Source organism: Oratosquilla oratoria, chromosome 35, assembly GCF_046742065.1.
Source record: "Oratosquilla oratoria isolate Oo_2021 chromosome 35, ASM4674206v1, whole genome shotgun sequence".
In the NCBI taxonomy this organism is placed as follows: Eukaryota; Metazoa; Arthropoda; class Malacostraca; order Stomatopoda; family Squillidae; genus Oratosquilla; species Oratosquilla oratoria.
The window spans coordinates 28,263,473-28,285,972 of NC_134811.1; the positions used below are offsets into that span (position 1 = coordinate 28,263,473).

At 41.8% G+C, this 22,500-nt stretch overlaps 1 protein-coding gene across 1 annotated transcript in view; it reads left to right on the forward strand.

Moving 5' to 3' along the window:
* The window catches only part of LOC143018619 (uncharacterized), a 371,982-nt gene that overhangs the window by 34,235 nt on the left and 315,247 nt on the right, over positions 1 to 22,500 (forward strand). Inside the window, exon 2 of the mRNA XM_076174141.1 lies at positions 19,497 to 19,780. Coding sequence (XP_076030256.1) covers positions 19,497 to 19,780 — 284 coding nt within the window. The remainder of the gene's footprint in view (positions 1 to 19,496; positions 19,781 to 22,500) is intronic.

Below are 22,500 nucleotides of genomic sequence, written 5' to 3' on the forward strand. Positions count from 1 at the left end.
GATTTTGTTCCTGTCTATTAGTTATCTCCAATATTCATGACGTCTTTCTCCACCGTACCATCTCAGCTTGCACCGTCGTTTCAACCATTCACCATTTTCACCAACTTTTTCGCCAACACATTTTTGACACCATTTCCAACAGCATTTCTTCTACCAGCACCACTATCACCATCATTTCCACCAGCACCAAAAAATGCGACAAACATCACCACCATCACCATCAACGTTCTCAAAACCGTCACCATCTCGTTTTATATCATTTGGAGGAAGAGGAGGAGGAGAAGGAGGAGGAAGAGAAGGAAAAGAAGAAGAAAAAGTAGAAAGAAGTAGATGAAGTACAAAAGAAAGGAGGAGGAGGAGGAGGAAAAATTAAATAGAATACGTCAAAAATGAAAGTAGATAAGGTAGAAAATGAGATAGAAAAGGTGACGAGAGAGTAGGAGATAGTAGATCGAGAGGTAGACACAGAGGAAGAAAGGGCAGTGACTAGAAACGATGATAGAGAAGGAAGTAGAGAAATAGAAAAGGAATTAAAAAAATGATGATGATGATGATGATAATGGTAATGATGGTGATGATGATGGTGGTGATGATGATGATGATGATGATGATGATCATGATCATGATGATGATGATATAGAAAAAGAGGTAAAGGAATTTGAGGGGTAGAAAAGGAAGTAGAAAGGGATTGTCATGATGATAAGGAGGAGAAGGAGGAGGAGGAGGAGGAGAATGTAGAAAAGGAGGTAGAGGAAACTCAGAGGTAGAAAACGAAGTAGTGAGAGGAAAAGGTAGAGGAGTAGAAGAAAGAAGAGGAGGAGAAGGAAGAGGAGGAGGAGGAGGAGATAGGGGTCGGCACAGGAAATGATCAAGAGAGCGTGTCAGCCAGTTGTGACCACGTGCACCGACTACAGTACTTTATTCAGAAACGGTATTGAGCAAGTTGGAAGAGATCTGAATGGATTTACGGATAATTCCCTCTATTGGGAACTCTCTAATAGTGGAAACTCTCCAATATTTGAAACTCTCTAATATTCGCAATTTTCCAACATTCAAAATAAAAAGACGTTTCGACAATGTTTTTAGTCATTAGGAAGTGCTCCAGGATATTAGGATTTTTTCTTTAAACTCGAGAGCTTTGTTCCGAATATATATTGGAGACTTTTTAGTGTTTTAAATTTCTAATAGAGAAAAATGTTTATCATGTTTCCACGAAAATTATAATCTTGATGATAATGATGACGATGACAATGACGATGACAATGACGATGACGATGACGATGATGATGATGATGATGATGATGATGATGATGATGATGATGAAGAGAGCGAGAACAAAAATGGTGATGTATGTATAACTATGATGATGCTAATATACATGGTGGCAATTATAAAGATTAATATCATAAATATCATAATCCATTGGGAAAATTTAATTGTGATGTTAATACTACAATGCCAATGGTTATGTTAGTAATTCTAATAATTTTGTGTGTGTGTGTGTGTGTGTGTGTGTGTGTGTGTGTGTGTGTGTGTGTGTGTGTGTGTGTGTGTGTGTGTGTGTGTGTGTGTATGTATGTTTACTTAATTTTAGTATATACAGAAAAGGAGCAACGCTTGTGGAGTCCTGCCTCACTGTTTGTGTTTATGTGTGAGCGTTTGTATGTATATGCTTGTGTGTATGTATACTTTCACAAAAGTATATATATACTAGAATACGCAAGTGAATTATTTATATATGTATAGGTTCCACGCTTATTAGGGACTATAAATATTAGTCTGCGCGTAACGTTCAGTCACAGTGAACCCACGTCATAAGTGAGTTATGCATCCTACAGTACATATGGTGGTTTGTTTGTGCGCTTGCGCAGACGAGGGGGAGTGTGTTTGTGCGCAAGGGGGGAGTGCGCAGGCCGGGCTGCTGCGGTTGTTTGCTTTGAGAAGCGGAGAGGCGGAAGCGAAAGTATTAAGAGGGGAGGAGGGGAGGAGGGGAAGAGGGGAAAGGAGGGGAAGAGGGGAAAGGAGGGGAAAAGTGAAGAGAAAGGGTAAGAGGAAAAGGGTTAGGTGAAAAATCGGATGAGGAAAGATGGGTGTGGTGGTGTTGGTGGTGGTGGTTGGTGGTGGTGGTTTGTGGTGGTGATGGTGGTGGTGACAGCAGTACAGTAGTGGTGGAAGGTAGAAATAACGAAAGATTATTAAAAGACGAACATTCCAAAAGAAGAAAGAGGCGAAAGATTAAGCAGAAATATTGGAGAGAGAGAGAGAGAGAGAGAGAGAGAGAGAGAGAGAGAGAGAGAGAGAGAGAGAGAGAGAGAGAGAAAGAGAGAGAAGGGGATAATAAAACAGGAAATAGAGAAAGGTGACAAGGAAATTGCAATCAAGTCCGGATGCTGAGAAAGAGAAGATGAAGATGAAAAGAAGGAAGAGGAGAAAGAAGATAAGAATGAAGAGGAGGAGGAAGAGGAGGAGGAGGAGGCGGATGAGAAGGAGAGAAGATTTCTTATCAATGTTGGGAGATTTCCCTAACTCCGAGCAAAAAGTAGTTCCGCCTTTGCTAAAACAATAAGAACATAATAGTATAAGAAAGGAGAAGACTACGAGAGACCTTAAGGCCTACACTAGGTAGTTCCAAGTCCCTTACCACCTTTTATCTCCATCCATATTAATATTCTCTTAAAACCAGTTTTTACCTATTTCCTTCTTAAACATAAATTTATCCAAGTTAGATTCATTACTACGATTCCTGCCCTGCTGTCTTAATATGATGACCTTAACTTCATCTCCCTTGTTAAAGCCCTTGATCCATTAGAACACCTCTACTAGATCATCTTACACTCCTCGCCTATCCAAAAAGTGTAAATTAAGGTGACTAAGCATATCTTCATATGGTAAATTTCTAATCTCTTGTATAACTTTTATGATTCTCTTCTGCACTAATTCTAGTGAATTAATATTCATTCTATAGGACAGAGACCAAAACTGTATCGCATAGTCAAGGATGGGTCTAACGATCACTAGATAAAGTTTAATGATTACCTCTGCACTTTTGTTTGTAGCCGTCCTACCAATAAATCCTAATCCCCTGTTAGATCTATTCATGGCACTTATGCACTGTTTCCTGGATTTAAGGTCCGAACTCACTAACACTCCCAAGTCCTTTTCACATTGTCTTCTTTGATATGGCATTATCTACGCTATACCTGTTAGCTGGGTCGTGTATTCCTACGTTTAACACACCGCACTTTAAGATATTAAAGTTCATTTGTCATTTCACCGACCATGCAAACAATACATAAGATCTTGCTGCGGCATCCCAGCATCTTCCCTCGACCTAATATAGCGTCCTATTTAAGTATCATCAGCAAATTTACTAACCCACTAATAATCCCATTACCCAAATCGCTTATATACATAATGAACAATAAGGGACTCAAAACCGACCCCTGGGGAACTCCACTAGTAACACTACCCGATTTGGATTTTACACCGGTAATGGTGACCTACTGTTTTTGGTCACTAATTCATGCTCTAATTCATTCAATCACTTTTCCTCCCATGCCATGGGCCTTGATCTTGTTTGGTAGCATCAAACGAACCGTTTATGCGAAACTAGTTCGGTTAACTGGAGAGAGTGACTCGCGCTCTTCTGCTGCTGCTGCTGCGCCCTCAGGTGAATGAAATTGTGTGGCGTCAATCAGGATAAAATTATAATGATAATGATGATAATGATAATGATGGTGATATCGATAATAATAAAATAAAAATGACCAAGAAATATCAAGGGAATGATGACTTTCAGAATTTCCATTACACGTGAAAAGGACACATACACTCGCCTACTCATCTGAATAAAATCGCCTGGTTGCAGCTAAAAGAAATAGTAAAATAGGCTAAAACGATAGAGGGAGAAAGAAAGAGAGAGAGAGAGAGAGAGAGAGAGAGAGAGAGATGTGCATTACAAAATCCAGAGCTTTTGTATTTACGTCTCTACTTTTGGTATCAGCCCCCATCCCACCCTCCCTTCCGTATCGGGCTGTGCTTTTCCTTTTAAACATTCCTGTCGCCAGACGATTTTATTCACCTCCGTGGCATATCATTGAGAGTGATGGGGTTGTATACATAAGTTGCATATAAGACGTATCCAAGAGTGATTAGTTCACTCGGGTCATCTATAACCTCTGAACGTTGATGAACTGTCCTCCCACTTTGTTAAGATGAACACTGTTTTTTTATTTTGATCACCTGAACAGCTGGCCTCAAGGTTTTCGAACGTCATAAGAACATAAGAACAAAGGAGACTACAAGAGACCATAAGGCCTACACTAGTCAGTCCCATGTCCATGACCACCTGTCATCCCCATCCATAAAGTTACCCAACGTCGGTCATTTGCGTCGTTTAATTGAACACCAACAGGATATTGGGCTCGTGTGAACGGCGGGCTTCAAGGCTGTTGAACAAAGAATAATATTAATAATACGAAGTCGACTGACAGACTGGTAGAGAGTTCAAGAATGAGTGAGTCACCGTAAGATGAAAAGTCTTGTTACAATGTCACGCTACCACGTGCACAGGTGACGAAAAAAATTAATATATATTCCAGTTGATAGAGTGAATGTCCTTGATAAACATAAATGTATATTGAATTACGTGTATCCATTCCTGCGACCACAAATATTTTGTGTAAATACAACCCAAGGCTTATTATTGGGAATGACATGCAGAAAGACGGCCTTATACACACACACACGCACACACAACACACACACACACACACACACACACACACACACACACACACACACACACACACACACACACACACACACACACACACACACACACACACACACACACACACACACACACATACCTACTCTACGTATTTTTTGTTATGATAAGGACAAATTCTTTTTATTTTATTTTATTTTATTCTATTTTATTCTATTTTATTTTATTTTATTTTATTTCAGTTATATTTATGTTTAATTTTATCTTATTTCCATTTTTATTCCTATTTACTTTAATTTCTAATTTCATTTAATTCTATTCTATTTTATAGTATTTTCATTTTGACTTGTTCTATTATGTTTAGTTTGGTTTGGTCTTCTTTTACCCGTAGTCGATTTGGTGTCCCTTTCTTCACCTTGCCCTCAGTCTCTCCTCTCCTCGTCTTGCTCTTCTCTAGAAATGTGTTGTTGTGCTGTAAAATAGCAGCAGCCTGCGCACTCGATTGTTTTCGTTCGTGATGGAAGTGCTGCCCCCGACCCCCATCCCCCCTCTCTCTCTGTCTCTCGATCTACCTCAATCTCTCTCTCGCTCGCACGTTCTCTCTCTCTCTCTCTCTCTCTCTATATATATATATATATATATATATATATATATATATATATATCTCTTTCTCTCTCTCTCTCTCTCTCTCTCTCTCTCTCTCTCTCTCTCTCTCTCTCTCTCTCTCTCTCTCTCTCTCTCTCTCTCTCTCTCTCTCTCTTTCTCTTTCCTCTCTCTCTCTCTCTCTCTCTCTCTCTCTCTCTCTCTCTCTCTCTCTCTCTCTCTCTCTCTCTCTCTCTCTCTCTCTCTCTCTCTCTCTCTCTCTCTCTCTCTCTCTCTCTCTCTCTTTCTCTCTCTCTTTCTCTCTATCTCTGTACTCAAAGGCTTGCTGAGATGATGAATGAAATTCCCTGGCAGTATCCAATACACAAAATGAATGGGACCTCTTTTAAAATGGGAGGGCATAGAATTCACATTTCGTCCCAACCCTTCCCCAGTCCCCTCCAGCTCCCCCTTCTCTTTACTCTCCTGTTCCTCTTTATCCCTCGTTCTCTCCTCCTCCTCCTCCTCCTCCACCTCCTCCTCTTCCCCCTCACCCTACCCCTTCTCCTCCCGCTCCTTTTCTTTCCTCTCTTCCCCTCCCCCTCCCCCTCCCCCTCCCTGGCGTCCTAGAGAATAGTATTTCATAAGATTGGCGATCTGCTGTAGTGTACTCAACCCCCACAAAGTGACATTGTATCGCTTTACCGGTTTATGGGCCATTCTCCCCCTACTACCCCGACCCCTGGGTCCAGCAACCCCCGCCCACCCCGTCTCACCCCTACCCACCCCGGGGTCCGGGCTTGCGTAACCGGTGACCGGTTGCACGACCGGAGCCCTGGGGAACTTGCCCGCGAAATACCAAGGACGTCCGACCTCGTCCAGCGCTACTGCTGGACTTTCGACGGACGGAGGGAGGGAGGACTTCGTCGGGGCGCCACGGGGGATGAATAAAATCGCCTGGCGACAGTCAGAAGGAGTGGCGTCCACCTGGTACATAAGAACATAAGAATGAAGGAGACTGCAAGAGACCATAAGGCCTACACTAGGCAGAGAAGGGAAGGAAGGCTTTAGTGTCAAAAATGCCATCTGAAGGACTTTGCGTATGTGTATGTGTGTGTGTGTGTGTGTGTGTGTGTGTGTGTGTGTGTGTGTGTGTGTGTGTGTGTGTGTGTGTGTGTGTGTGTGTGTGTGTGTGTGTGTGTGTGTGTGTGTGTGTGTGTGTGTGTGTGTGTGTGTGTGTGTGTGTGTGTGTGTGTGTGTGTGTGTGTGTGTGTGTGTGTGTGTGTGTGTGTGTGTGTGTGTGTGTGTGTGTGTGTGTGTGTGTGTGTGTGTGTGTTTGATTGGGTATGGTGTCACATCATTACCGATAAATTTGGGTCACATGAGATACGTAGGTCTCATCCGAGTCCAGCACGTGATCAGAGACCATGATGAATCACACACCTACTGTACTTTAGCTTACATAGATACACTAGATTATGTAGCCCCGCCCTAGATCTAGAAATAGATGGTGTCATGGCCCCCGATATTGCTAGAAACTCCCCCCTAAGGCTCCTGTGACCCCCCTTGCCCCACCTTTCCCCATTCCTCTCCTTTCCCCCTTTCCCCAATCCCTCTTCCCCCCTTCCTCTCCCCTCTCCCCCTCCCCTCCTCACCCTACCTTCCTTCCCAACTCTCCTCCTCTCACCCATCCTCTCTCACCCTTCTCTCTCTCTCTCTCTCTCTCTCTCTCTCTCTCTCTCTCTCTCTCTCTCTCTCTCTCTCTCTCTCTCTCTCTCTCTCTCTCTCTCTCTCTCTCTCTCTCTGTCTCTCTCTTTCCCCTCCTCCTCCTCCTCCTCCTCCTCCTCCTCCTCCTCCTCCTCCCTTACCTCCTCCTCTTTCATTTCGTTGTTTCTCTCTTCCTTGTTTCTTCCTTCCCCTTTCCTCTCTATTCCCTTCATTCTCTCCTTCTCCCTCCTTTTCCCCTCTCCAATTCTGTCTTTCCTTCCCTGTTATCCTTTCCCCTTTTTCCCCAATTCCCTCACCCTCTGCCCTTCCCACCCCCTCCTCTCCCTTTCCCTCACTCCCATTCCCTCTCTCCTTCTTATCTTTCCCTCCTGTCCCTTCCCTTCCCTTCCCTTTTCTACCACCCTCTCTTTCCCTCCTCATCCAATACCTTCTCTTCTTTCTGCTCCTCTCCCTCCTCTTTCCTGTCTCTCATTCTTTTCTTTCCCTCCCCTCCCTTCCCTTCCCCTCCCTACCCTTCCTCCTCCCTCTCCTCATCTTCCCTCCTCTCGACTTTCAATCTTCTCCCCTTCTTCTTCCTTCTCTCCGTTCCTCGACACTTTCTTCCCCTCCCCTCCCCTCCCTTTCCCCCCGTTCCCTCTTCTCCCCCTTCCTTCTTCTCCCCCTTCCCTCTTCTCCCCCTTCCCTCTTCTCCCCCTCCTTTTCATTCTCATCGTCCCTCGACCCTTTATTTCCTTCTCCTCCCCTTCTTTCCCCTCAACTTCCCTCCTCTCCTCTTTCACTCTTCTCCCCTTCTTCTCCCTTCTCTCCGTCCCTCGACACTCTCTTATCGTACCCTCCCCCCATTCCCTCTTTTCCCCCTTCCCTCTTCTCCCCCTCCACCTTTCTCCCCTTCCCTTCCAATTCTCTATCCCTCGACCCTTTCTTTCCCTCCCCTCCCTTCCCCTCCCCCTCCTTCCCCTCCCCTGTCCTTCTCCCCCTCCTCTTCCTTTCTCTCCGTCCCTCGACCCTTTCATTCTTTCTTTCCCCTCCCTTCCCCTCTCTCCCTCCTTTCCCTGCCCTCCCCTTCCCCCTCCCCCTCCCGTCCCCCCTTTTGCTCTGGGCATAACGTGTTGTTGACTCAGTGTTCGCGCCGACGGGACCCGCTTCTGTGCTGCTGCAGGTCACGCTACGGATAATACATACATGCATGCATACATGCTGTATATGTACTCCTCCCTCACGACGACTCCTTCCTCCTCCTCCTCCTCCTCCTCCTCCTCCTTCACTTCCTCTCACTGCTCCCCTCCCCCTCTTCCTCTTACTGCTCCTCTTTTTTCTCATCTTCTTTCTCCTCCTCCTCTCTCTCCTCTTCCTCTTTCTCCTCGTCCTACTCTTTTTCCTCCTCTTTCTCTTCTTCCTATTCTTTTGCTTCATCCTCTTCTCTTTTCTCCTAGTGCTCCTCTTTTTTCTGATCCTCTTTCTCCTCCTCCTCTTTCTCCTCCTCCTCTTTTTCCTCCTCCTCTTTCTCCTCCTCCTACTCTTTTTCCTCCTCTTTCACCCCTTCCTATTAATTTACTTCACCCTCCTCCCTTTTCTCTTCCTCCCTCCTCCTCCTCTTCCTCTTTCTCCTTCTTTTCCTCCTCTTCTTCCTCTCCCTCCACTTCCTCCTCTTCCTTCCTCTTTCTTCTACTCCTATTCTTTTTCTCCTCCTCGTCCTCCTCCACCTCCTCCTGTTCCTCCTGTTTCTCCTCTTTCTCCTCTGCCTCCTCTTCTTCCTCTCCCTCCACTTATTTTTCCCTTCCTCCTCCTCCTCCTTCTCCTCCTATCCCTCCCCATCTCCTCCACGTCATCCTTTAAGTCAGTTAATGATGTCGACGAGATGTCGACGAGACGCGACGGTCGTCCCCGCCGACCGCCGCGCCGCTGAGGAGGAAGAGGAGAAGGCAAAGGAGGAGGTGTAAATGGAGAAGAGGAGGAAGAGTTGGAAGTGGTGGATGACGAAGTAAATGGAAAGAGGAGTAGGAGGTGGAAGGGGGGAGGAGGAGGAGGAGGAGGAGGAGGAGGAGGAAAAGGAAAAGGACGAGGAGAAGTAGGAGGTGATTTCTCTGTAGACCACTTGGAAAAAGAAACTAACGAAGCAGAGCGCTTTCGTGTATTACATCTTCAGTGCATAAGTGAACACACGTACCCGTGTTCTTATTAGCATTTGTACTTATGTATATATGTATGTATGCATATATGCATGCACACACGGTTAGCATGACGCTGTGGGCAGACACCCTTAACTGAGGCCAGGGTGACCCAGGACGGCTCCAAATTCGGTTCTATGGCAGCCTTCTCGTGAGCTAATCCGACAGCCAGGGATCGAGCTTAAAACCATGAGCGCACTCCTAGACAGGGTGCGGCCAGCGGTCACCACGTGATTCTTTCTTAACGGGTCTCTTCTCTGAGTGACGTCATGTCACCCCAACGATGTCTTGTGACCTTGTTTGTGTTTGTCCATTTTTTTTTTTTTTTTTTTTTTTTTTTTGCTTAGGTTAGATTCAGTTAGGTTTAGGTCAGGTCAGGTCAGGTCAAGTTGGGTTTTGGTGCAAGTGCCGCGGATTTGGGCCTCTTGCGACTTTTAGTACAACAGCCATGCAAATATCCTCAGAATTTATATTCATTAATTCATTGAAATTTGTTTATTTGTTTGTTCACTCATTTGTCTGTTTGTTTGTTCTTTCATATATTTGGTATTGATTTATTTATTACAAGTATTTGTTCATTTAATTATATTTGTTAATTTATTTATATTTGCTCATTTATCTATTCATTTATTTCATTATCTATATATTGCATATATCACATATATCATTACACTATGATATTATTACAGTATCATATATGGTTATCATATTATATACATCTATTTATCTATTTCACGTGTTGGTCATATTACATATCAATATATATATATATATATATATATATATATATATATACATATATATACACACATATGTATATATATATATGTATATATATATATATATATATACATATATATATTGTATGAAAGTAGATGGTTAAATAACCAAATCCATCAAGACAAAGGGTTAAGTAGATAATCAAGTACCCCTTGAGAATCGTTAACCTCAATTGTAACCCCATCCGCCTTCCCCGTATGCGAAATTTGTCACATTTCGTCCCCTCACCGTATCCGATAACATTGAGGTTGTTCCCATCTGGTGCTGACCACGTTAGGTCCCACACCACGATGTCAAGTTTTTGTAGCTCGATGGTGTGGCCTGGAAGGAGACGAGGTGTCGTGTTACAGTAAACGATATGCACAGCGTCCAGGGAGTGAGGTGATCTTGTTGCAATGAATTGGCGACAGATGGGCTTGTTTGCAACAAATGTGACATGCGGGTTGTTCGCTTTGGTGACACACTAGGCATATCTCGTTAGCATGCTACTTGTTTTTGCTACTTCGTTTGAATAGTAACGACTTCGGATATGATTTTTTTTTTTTTTTAATGTCAAATTACTCTTGCGTCATAGAGTGAGAAGCTGAATGACGAACTAAAAGAAGTTAAGCCTATGGACATTGTTGAGATGTTCTTAATGAAGTCTTCAATATCGTAACCGAAATCGTTACTACTCAAACGAAGTAGCCAAAAGAAGTAGCATGCTAGCTTAGTGTGCCGCCACGTTTACGCACATTGTTACGATGCCCGTAGGTGATAGTGATTATGCTAATATTAGTAATAGTAGTAATAATGATAATGGTATTAGTGGTACTAGTAATGATAGTGGTGTGACATTGGTAATGATGATATATATATATATATATATATGTATATATATATATATATATATATATATATATATATATATATATATATATATATATATATATATATACATGATCAATAAAAATAAATTGTAAACTCCCCATTATTATAAAATATTTCGAATATTGGAGGCTTCCAAAATTTAGATATTCTCAATAACAGAGAACCGTCTATATTAATGTATATTTCATCCAGTCGATTTTTTGTTATCATAGATTATTGTCTGTGCATCTGTGTGTGTGTGTGTGTGTGTGTGTGTGTGTGTGTGTGTGTGTGTGTGTGTGTGTGTGTGTGTGTGTGTGTGTGTGTGTGTGTGTGTGTGTGTGTGTGTGTGTGTGTGTGTGTGTGTGTGTGTGTGTGTGTGTGTGTGTGTGTGTGTGTTGACGTGTATTTTATCATATAAGTTTTAACATTAATAAACCTACAAAACACGCATTTGCACACATGCACACACACATGATTGACAACGTTTTAACGCTTTAGTTGACTAACGTTAGCTAAAGCAAAATCATAAAAGTTAGTCACTGTTGTCACTTAGAAACTGGACTCGCCACTGGAAACAATCCCTCATTTCATTTACACTTTGTGACAAAAACTACAAAGGATTGGAACCTTTTACCAATCTAATTCATATAATCGAATACGCTATCTGCAAAGGTCCTTTCAGCTTGGGAACATTATGTGTATATATATATATATATATATATATATATATATATATATATATATATATATATATATATATATATACATATATATATATATGTATATATATATATATGTATATATATATATGTATATATATATATGTATATATATATATATATGTAATATATATACATGTGTATATGTATATATATAATATAAAATATATATATATATATATATATATATATATAATATATATATATATATATATATATATATATATATATATATACACACGGAGTTAAACACAACAGCATTTTGGCACTGGTTAATCTTCTTACTGAGATTTTCAATTTTCCTCACAGTAGGTCTCCTCACAGTAGGTCCGAAAATCTCAGTAAGAAGATTAACCAGGGCCAAAATGCTGTCGTGTTTAACTCCGTGTGTATTAGTGAGAATCTGCGCCCTAAATATACAATATATATATATATATATATATTATATATATATATATATGTATATATATATATATATATATATATATATATATATATATATATATTATATATATACACTAGGGTAGTTCAAAAATTAATCCCTCCTAATTTTTCTACTCGTAACTCAAAAAGTTGAAGAGCTACGAAGACGGGAGTGGCGTCATTAAAACGAACGGACAATTTTGCTTTACAATTTGTTTCTCCACGTAATCATCCCTCTTCTCAATGCACTTTCGCAAGCGATGACCAAGGGTCTGTGCATGGCCATCCGGAGTGCGGTTTGACACATATCTGTCGCCACTCCGGAATGGATGAACCCATCTCCTAACCGTGCTGAAATTATCTGCCTCGGCTCCGTAAACGTTCACCAAGCGCTGGTGAATTTTGATTGGTTCCGCTTCTGCGTGGAGGAATTCAGTGACGCATCTCTGCTTCTGACGTGCATCCATGACAGGTATCATTTTATTAGACTATCTAGACTATCACACCGTCAGTATCTGCAACAGAGAAATGTAAATTTCAAGTTATGAGAGGAAATATCCCGTCATCATAACAATGTCATAAACAATCCTCTCGGATCCCTTGGTACAGAATAAAAAAGAAATAGGAGGTTTTATTTTTGGAACCCTCTCGTATATATAGGATATATGTAATATATAAATATATATATGTATATATATATATATATATATATATATATATATATATATACATATATATATATATGTTTCCACATGACTTTATTCAGATCCCGGGAACACCCATTTACTCCCATTTCTCCCACTCTCCCACCCTCCCATCCCCGCCCTTGCTCTTACCTCCCCCCCCCTCCCATCGTCGGGAAGTTAACGTGATATTTGTTAACCCGTCAACAGGGTCGTGTTTACTCACGTGACATTGTTAGTTACCTTGACTAAGCAGATATCTGCTCCCGTGTGTGTGCGCATGTCCCTGTGTGTGTACATATGTACATGTGTAAACGTGTACGTGTGTGTGCGTATTCATTAGCGTATATGTTTGGTCATGCCGGCTTCAGTTCCTCTTCCTTGTAGACACAAGCATTAGCCTCTTGTGTTTACATATGTCTGTATAATAAAATCCTTCTGTACCTGGTGACCATTTTCCTTTCGTTCTGACTGGCGCCAAGCGATTTTATTCATCTCTGTGGTACTCTGTCGGCTGCTAGGGGGTTCTAGACCATAATTAACTCCTTTTTCTTCATGTCTCTAGGCTGCCGGCAGGTGATTTAATTCATTTTTGTGGCAACCGCCTCTCACCCCGCCTTCCGTAGCGAAAAGAGATTTGCGATGTCCTCTGGCGTTTAACAAAACAAAGTCAATAAAGAGCGTCGCCGTAACTAAGGGATTAATCGAGATTATGTTTAATCCCCTTTCCTAGCCAGAGTAAAATATGTAAAGCTGAAGGAGTTAATCGGGTTAAATTAAACGTTCTTTATGTTTTTGGTTGGAGATTTTGTTTTAATGAAATGGTCTCACGAGAGGGAGAACAATGTGTACAAAGCGTCCCATTGGACTATTCGCTTCTTTAATTACGTCCTTGTAATAAGTGTCGTCATTCGCGTCATTATTTTTCGTTCAGGCAAGGCAGTTGTTGAATATCGTGAGCGAAACTTTTGGAAACAAGTGACTAAGTTGATTTGATTACAAGTACATCATAATGTATTACATCATTATCTGCGTCAGTTTATAGATGTTTTCGTTCAGTGACGGGCGAACTTGTACACACACACACACAAGCACACACGCGCGCGCACACACACACACACACACACACACACACACACACACACACACACACACACACACACACACACACACACACACACACACACACACACACACACACACACACACACATATATATATATATATATATATATAATGCAATTGTTTGTATACGTGTGTGTGTGCACACGCATGTTCGTGTGTACCTACATGTATGTGTTATACGTGTGTGTTTATGGACACACATAACATCACAAAGTGACGTCATTGTTTCTTCGTGATAATGATAGTAATGGTGATAATGATGGTGATAATACTGATGGTGACAGAGATAATGATGGCGAACATCAGGCATGACCTTCTGCGAAAGTGGGCGTGGTCGGTGACGTCATCATCCGACCGAGCCACGCCCCCAACGCAAGGCAGGGAGACATCGAACCGTACTCTTAAGGTGGTGGCACACTAAGCATTTCTCGCTAGCATGCTACTTGCTTTTGCTACTTCGTTTGAGTAGAAACGACCTCGGTTACGATTTTTTTTTTTTAAATTGCGTCATAGAGAGAGAAGATGAATGACGTATTAAGAGAAGTTAAACCTAAAACACGAATGTTAGACACACTGTTGAGATGTTCTTACGGATCTCTAGAACATTGTAACCGAAATTACTCAAACGAAGTAGCAAAAGCAAATAGCATGTTAGCCTAATGTGCTGCCACTAAAACCCTTTCGCTGGACCTGGCGAACACTTTCCACCATTACAAATTTCTATTTTAATTAATTTCATCGCTCGATTTTATTAGACTTTATATATATTTGTAAAACAAGGTAAATTTCTATTTTCTAATATTAAAAAGCGAAGTTACTGAATCTCTCTTCTTCAGACATTACAGTATATATATATATATATACATATATACATATGTATATATAATTATATATATGTGTATTGTATATATATATATGTATATATAATATATATATACATATATATGTATATATATATGTATATAATATATATATACATATATATGTATATATATATGTATGTATGTATGTATGTATGTATGTATGTATCCATGTATGTAATTATACGTAAAACAAAAAACAGAAGAAATAAGTGCTCACAAATTCAGGAATAACCACGGGGAAAGATCAACGAACGAAGCAGTTCTATCAGAGATGTAAATACACGAAAGCACTCTGCTTCGTAAGTATATATTTTCTGGTGGTTACTCCTACATATACAGATATATATATATATACATATATATATATATATATATATATATATATATATATATATATATATATATATACACATCTAGATCGAGTCAAATGCTCCGAATCAAAGCTGAGAGCGTGAGCAGTGCTCACCATTCATCATCACTCCATACCAGTATTTCTTCTAGGAAAAGATTAGCAAAAAATATTGCTAAATAATAGAAAAAACCCAGATAGCGGGAAAGTGGTGTATTTTGTATCTTAGAAGAGTGGAGAGAGGAAGGAGTGAGGGTGGAGGGACGGGGAAGGGGAGGAGGGGGAAGAAGGGAGAAGGAAAGAAAGGCATAGAGGAGAAGGGTGAGGGGAAGTGGGAGGGGAATGCAAAGGAAAGGGAGAAGGAAGAGGGGAAGGAGAGGAAAGTAGGAGGAGGAAGGTGGGAGGGGAGGAGGAGGAGGAATTGGGTGGAAAAGGGAGATTTGGGAGGGGAAGGAGATGGGAAGAGGGAGGGGAAGGAGAAGAGGGGAGACAGAAAGGGTTGAATAGATGAGAAAAGAGATGAAGGGGAAACAATGGAGAAATAGAATTGTAAAGAAGAGGGAGAAGGAGGGGGAGGAAGAGGAGAAAGGAGGAGAAGGGGAGCAGAATATAATAAAGGAGGTAAGGAAAAGGATGGGAAGAAAGGGAAAACAGGAGGAGGAGGAGGAGGAGGAGGAGGGAGGAGGAGGAGGAGGAGGGAGGAGGAGGAGGAGGAGGGAGGAAAAGAAGCGAGGAGGGTTGAATATGGAAAGGGAGAGTTGGAAAGTAGAGGAAGGAAAATGAGGTGGAGGAAGAGGAGGAGGAGAAGATGCAGTGGAAGGTGAAGGGGAAGGAGGAGGAGGAGGAACATGAGAAGGGGGAGTGGGAGGAGAATGGGGAGAATGTGAGGAGGAGGGGAAGGAGAAGAAAGAACAAGAGAAATAGGAGAAGGAGAATAGGGGGTAGGAACATAAAAGGAAAGGGAGAAGGAGAAGAAGAGAGAAAATGGGTTATAAAAGAAATAGGAGGAGGATAATGGGGATTGGGGAAAGAAGGGGAGGGGAGGAGGAGGAGCAGGAGAAGGAGAAGAAGGAAAATGGGTAATAAAAGAAATAGGAGGAGGAAGAGGAGGAGGATAATGGGGAGTGATAGGAGAAGTGGAGGGGGAGGTGGAAGAACAAGAGAAGAAGGAGAAGAAGGGAAATGGGTAATAAAAGAAACAGGAGGAGGAGGAGGAGGAGGAGGAGGGAGAGGAGGAGGAGGAGGAGGAGGAGGAGGAGGAGGAGGAGGAGGAGGAGGAGGAGGAAGAGGAGGAGGTGATGAAAGGAGGAGGAGACGGGCATTGTAGTGAGCAAAGAGGCACGTGTGAATAAACAAATCGAGCACAGCTGCCAACAGCTGCCAACAGCTGGTGACAGCTGGGGTTGTTGGCAGAACTGGTGTGGTCCCGTCTCGCTGGTGTTGACCCGACCGACGTTAGTGTTGCTCCAGCTGTGATAGTCTCAGATGGTGTTAGGACAGCTAATGTACACCCAGTGAGTGTGTTGGTTCAAATGGTGTTTACTCAGGTTGGTGCGTTCATCTAACTGGTGTTAGTGCAGGTGGCGTTAATGGAAATATTGACTCCGAGATCTGGTGTTCTTTGGCTGGTGTTGTCTGGAATAGTGTTGGCCCTCTTCCTTCTTGTTGGCCGTTGTGGTGTTATTGGCCTTTCTGGTATTGTGTGTTCCTCTGGTATTGGCCCTTCTGGTGTTGGTCCGCTTGGTATTGTTGAGCCTCCTTTCTGTTATTGTTGGCCTGTTACCATCAATCCCTTCCGTGTTGAAGGTTACTGGCTTCTTAAGATCTGGTCATACATTCAAGATTCTCGTGAAACGTTGTGAATTTGAAAACCTGGAAGACGACTTCGCCTACAGTATTCTAGACTTCCCTAAGGGCAATTCAACGAAGTGTCTAACAGTCGTACAGGTCTAACTTCTATTAGTTCGTCATTCAGCCTCTCAATATATGACGCAAAGGTGATTTGACATTTGGAGATTCGAAAAATAAAATGTAACCTAAGCCGTTTCTACTTAAACGAACTCATTTGAGACACCAGACTATTCCATTCAACTGTGAATATCATCAGGGAAGAGGCGAATCGACCAGAGAAAAGGTCAGGAACATCAAGCGAAAGAGCAGATCGGGGCGATGACGTCATCACACATGACGTCATCACATATGACGTCATCGCATATGACGTCATCGCATATGACGTCATCTATAGTGTCAAGGGCCACATAATAGATGTTCATTCTGGTAATAGACAGGTAGTTTTATTACACTGAGATAATCAACCCCCACCCATTCCACCCCTCACTAAGTACAGTAGCCGCATCAACAAATGCAGCAAACCAATCGTACCAACAATGAATTGTTTTATTTCAGTTAATTTGATTTTTGTATTATTGATTTTAATTTTATTTATTCATTTTTTTTTTTTTTTTTTTTTTTTTTTATCTGTTATCTTAGGGACTTATTTACTTATTAGTTTTTAGGATATATATTTTATGCATGGATTTTTTTTGTAACTACAGGAGTGCCTATATTTGAGGGTAAGCATACATATATATATGTATATATATACATATATATATATAAACATACGTATATATATACAAATATATGTATATATATATATATATATATATACACAGATATATACGTATATACACATATATATGTATATATATATATATATATATATATATATATATATATATATATATATATATATATATAAAAGCGCTGGTAAACAGTATTCCATAATCGGTCGTCCTCCTCCAGTTAGTTGCCAAGTCAATGAGTCACTTGTTGTCATGATTGCTTTCTCTAAGTTGGTGATGCTATTGTTGTTGACCGCGTTTAATGTTATCAGATGTTTGTGGGTGAGCCATACCGGCGACCGATAAGAGCCATTGTTGTTCTTCGTGCAGAGGCACCTGCGATATTGTTATCTGTATTTGTTATCACACGAGCTGATGATGACTCAGGGATGGATAGCAGGTGGTTGGTGTGGTGCAAGGTTCACTGTGCTCAGCCCAACATGGGGAGGAATGTATGTATGTATGTATGTATGTATGTATGTATGTATGTATGTATGTATGTATGTATGTATGTATGTATGTATGTATGTATGTATGTATGTATGTATATATGTATGTATGTATATATGTATGTATGTATGTATGTATGTATGTATGTATGTATGTATGTATGTATGTATATATATGTATGTATGTATATACGCATGTGTGTATGTATGCGTTTGTGTATGTGTGCATATGTGAGTATGCATATGTGCATGTACAAGCATGTATGTATGAATATATATGTGTCTATGTATATGTGTATATATGCGTTTGTGTATGAGTGCATGTATGAGTGTGTATGATATGTATGCATATGTGCATGTACAAGCATGTATGTATGAATGTATGTATGCAAACAAAAATACATACGTGTATATATTATATATATATATATATATATATATATATATCCGTATTATTCATGTATACATGCATGTATTATATGTATCAAGTGTATGTATGTATGTATGTGTATACAACAAATTATCGCAATCAGTGTTATACAATAAATGAATATATATGATGATTAATGTAATGAATGAATAGTAATTAGATAAGAAATACAAAATAACAACCATAAGATAATCAATGGCAACAGCTTCAGCTAATCAAGTGTTGCCATAAAGTGAACCTAACATTTCTCAGACCCAGAGTAAGGTCCCTACTACCACCTCCCTACCCCTTTTCTCCCTACATCCCTATATTTCTATCCCCTACCTCCCTATCCTCTATCTCCCTATCTCCCTACCTACCTATCTCCCTGCACCTTCATCTCTCCATCTCCCTATTTCCCTATACCCTCATCATTCTACCTCTCTACTTTCCTATCTCCTTCCTCCCTACCTCCCTATCCCCTGCACCCCTATCCCCACCCCACTATCCCCATACACACCACTCGTCAGTTTAATATCTTACTCGAATACAGATGAAATCGTTCTAGGACTATCGTTTAGCAAGAACCTAGAAATAAACAGAGATCAGACTCTATGGCAGCGCGTAGCCTTCATGAGGAGACCATCTCACTGTGACAAACGACTCCTGCACTTCCTTCTAGTTGCCGACAAGAGACTTTATTTGTATAAGGGAAGTTTCATGTAACAGCCGACTTGGTGTATCATGTACTGGCAGTCGCTAAGCGATTTTATTCACCTGAGGATCTCTAACTCGGGCAGTGGGCGGGAGGCGGGGGTGACCCGTCATCCACGAGGAGCTAAGAGAAGAGGGAGATAAAGGGGTGAGGGATGGGGTGGAGGCGCGTCCGTGCCTTGCCTGGCTACCTCCCTTATAAGGGGGAAGAAGCCTTTTGGTATATGGAGAGGGATAGAGTTAGATAAAATCCCAAGACCTGAGGTGATTCTAAATTGCTTCTCTTTTTTCTTTCTCAGCACGCCAACAACGTCCGACGAACTGCCGAAGAGTACCAGAGGAACCACTCCGGAGGGAGGAAGTACTCTGCTAACTTCGAGATCCCCCCGAGGGACGTAGTCTACCGCCAGGACGTTGTCCCAGGGTCCTTCTTCGCCAGGGACAACGTGCACAACTTTATCGCTTGGTGTCGCAGCCTGGGGATCTACGAATGTGTTCTCTTCGAGACCGATGACCTTGTCCTTCGGAAGAACGAGAAACATGTCATTCTTTCCCTTCTCGAAGTCGCCCGACTCGGAGCAAGGTGAGGTCCTTGTTGTTCGCGAGAGAAGAGTGAGTGAGATTGAGGAGACTCGTATGTCCCCGGCGTGATATATAGAAGAAGGGTTATCACACTGGGATTCCACGGGCTTCACCAGCTCCGACGGTCGTTTGAGTAAAAACGACTACGGTGACAATGTTTTATTTTCCAAATCTCCAAACATCAAATTCCGTCATATGTAGCAAAGCTGAAGGATAAACTAAGAGATTGTAGAACTATATCAATGTTAGATATACTGTTGAAATGGTCATAGAGAAGTCTAGATTTATGTAAGTGAAGTCATAATCTAGTTATTCAAATGAAAGTTGGAGGTAGGGTGTCGGAGGAAAAATAGCCCAGTGTGATACCCCCTTTAGTGATGCAACTAGGTTCAATTCTTTTTTAATATATCATAGTGTTTTTCAATATTGTATAATTTTTATGTAGTGTTTTTCAGGTTGTATCAGTCTTTTTTTTTTCATTATGTATCGGTCAGGGTTTCTCAGAAAGGATCGGTCACTCAAGCATCCATTGTTAACTTTCGTAAAGACAATTCGAGCTGATCATTATTATTATTATTATTATTATTTTTTCTAAATGATATTCAGGATCATTTTGGTCATATTTCTATGCCAACAAAACATTGAAATCGCCGTTCAATTGGTCACACAAGTGATGCAACACTTTTCAAAATGTATCGTTCACAAAGCGTCGTTTGTACCTCGTAGAGCGGCAGGAGACCACGAATCTCCATTGTGTCTGAAGTGTTAAGACTTGCTAAAGATATTTTTATAACTCTCACGTAACTTATCTCATCACCTGCACAAGTACAAACATATGTATCTGTATCAGTGGATGTGTAGCCATGTGTGTGTGTGTGTGTGTGTGTGTGTGTGTGTGTGTGTGTGTGTGTGTGCGTGCGCGCGTGTGTGTGTGTGTGCGTGCGTGCGTGCGTGTGTGTGTATGTGCGTGTGTGTGTGTGTGTGCGTGTGTGTGTATGTGTAATTCACCTCGGATCTGCTGCAGTCTCTGTCGAGACAGCCAGACACCACCCTACGGCAGCGAGCTCAGAGCTCATTATTTGCCGATTTTTGGGTAGGTCTGAGACCCCTCACACACCACACACCGGGACAGCAAGGTCACAACTCCTTGACTAACATCCCGTACCTACTCACTGCTAGGTGAACAGGGGTTACACGTGAAAGGAGACAAACCCAACTTATCTCCGCCCGGCCGGGGAATCGAACCCCGATTCTCTGGCTTGTGAGGCCAGCGCGTTACCAATCCGCCACCGAACCGTGTGTGTGTGTGTGTGTGTGTGTGTGTGTGTGTGTGTGTGTGTGTGTGTGTGTGTGTGTGTGTGTGTGTTTCTACAAACTAAACGTTTGAATTTCTATTGTCTTTTGTCTTTGATCAATTATCTCAGAGACGATATTGATTATTTGTTTTTCTATCTGTCGCCACGCCATTCTAATTAGCCCAGGTGCCCCCTATCATGGATAAAAAAGCAAACAAGCAAAGGTATCAGCTGATACAGCATTGTATCGATTTCAGATACAAATATCAGTTCGCTAGCCTCCGGGCAATAATACTCTAAATTAAATTTTTGTAATAAATGACATATCCACCAATGTCCAGCATAAGTATTCCCAACATAGTGCTCGTGAGCATAAATTGGTTTTATATATTTAGTTATTTGTTTATTAATTTATTTTTTTATCTATTTATCTATTTATTCATCATGGTCTTTATTATAAATCTTGCTAATTGCCTGAGCTGTCAGGAAATTTTAGTCAGTGAAGAGAACGCCTGTGCCCACTGACGTCAGACGATATTATTCAGCTGAGAGAGTATTTTCCAGCAGTCAGCGATGATACTTTTTTATTTATTTATTTTATTTTTCAAGTTGACATATGCAAAGCCAATATTGGAGAGGAGGGACGCAGGAAGGAGGTAAGGCAGACCAATTTCCTAATGGAGATTTAGTCCTCCTCCTCCTTCTCCTACTCCTTCTCCTCTTTCTCCTCCTCTTCCTCCTCTTCCTCCTCCTCCTCCTCCTCCTCTTCCTCCTCCTCCTCTTCTTCCTCCTCCTCTTCCTCCTCTTCTTCTTCCTCCTCCTCTTCCTCCTCCTCCTCTTCCTCCTCATCCTCGTTCTCTCCTCAGCCTCAGCTTCATTGTCCTCGTCCTCCTCGCCCTTCTATTCCTCCTTCACCTCCTCCTCCTCTTCGTCCTCCTCCTGCTCCTACTCCTTTTCTTCGTCCTCCTCCTCGTTCTGTCCTTCCACCTCTTCCTCGTCGTCCTCGTCCTCCTCGCTCTTATACTCCTCCTCATCTTCCTCCTCCTCCTCCTCGTTCTCTCCTTCCTCGTCCTTTTATTCCTACTCCTCTTCCTCCTCCTCCTCCTCCTCCTCCTCCTCCTCCTCCTCCTCCTTCTCTTCCTCTTCCTTACCCTCATCTTGTCCTCGTCTTCTTCCTTTTCCTTTACTTTGTCCTCGAACCTTTCCTCCTCTACCTTGTCTTAATCCTCGTCTTCGTCCTTTTCCTCCTTTTCCTTTACATTGTTCTACTCCTCCTCCTCCTTGTCCTCCTCGTTCTCCTCCTCGTTCTCTCCTTCAACTTCATCCCCGTCGTCCTCATCCTCCTCATCCTTATATTCCTCCGCATCCTCCACATCCTCCTCCTCCTTCTCCTCCTCCTCCACCTCTTCCTCGTTCTCTCCTTCCT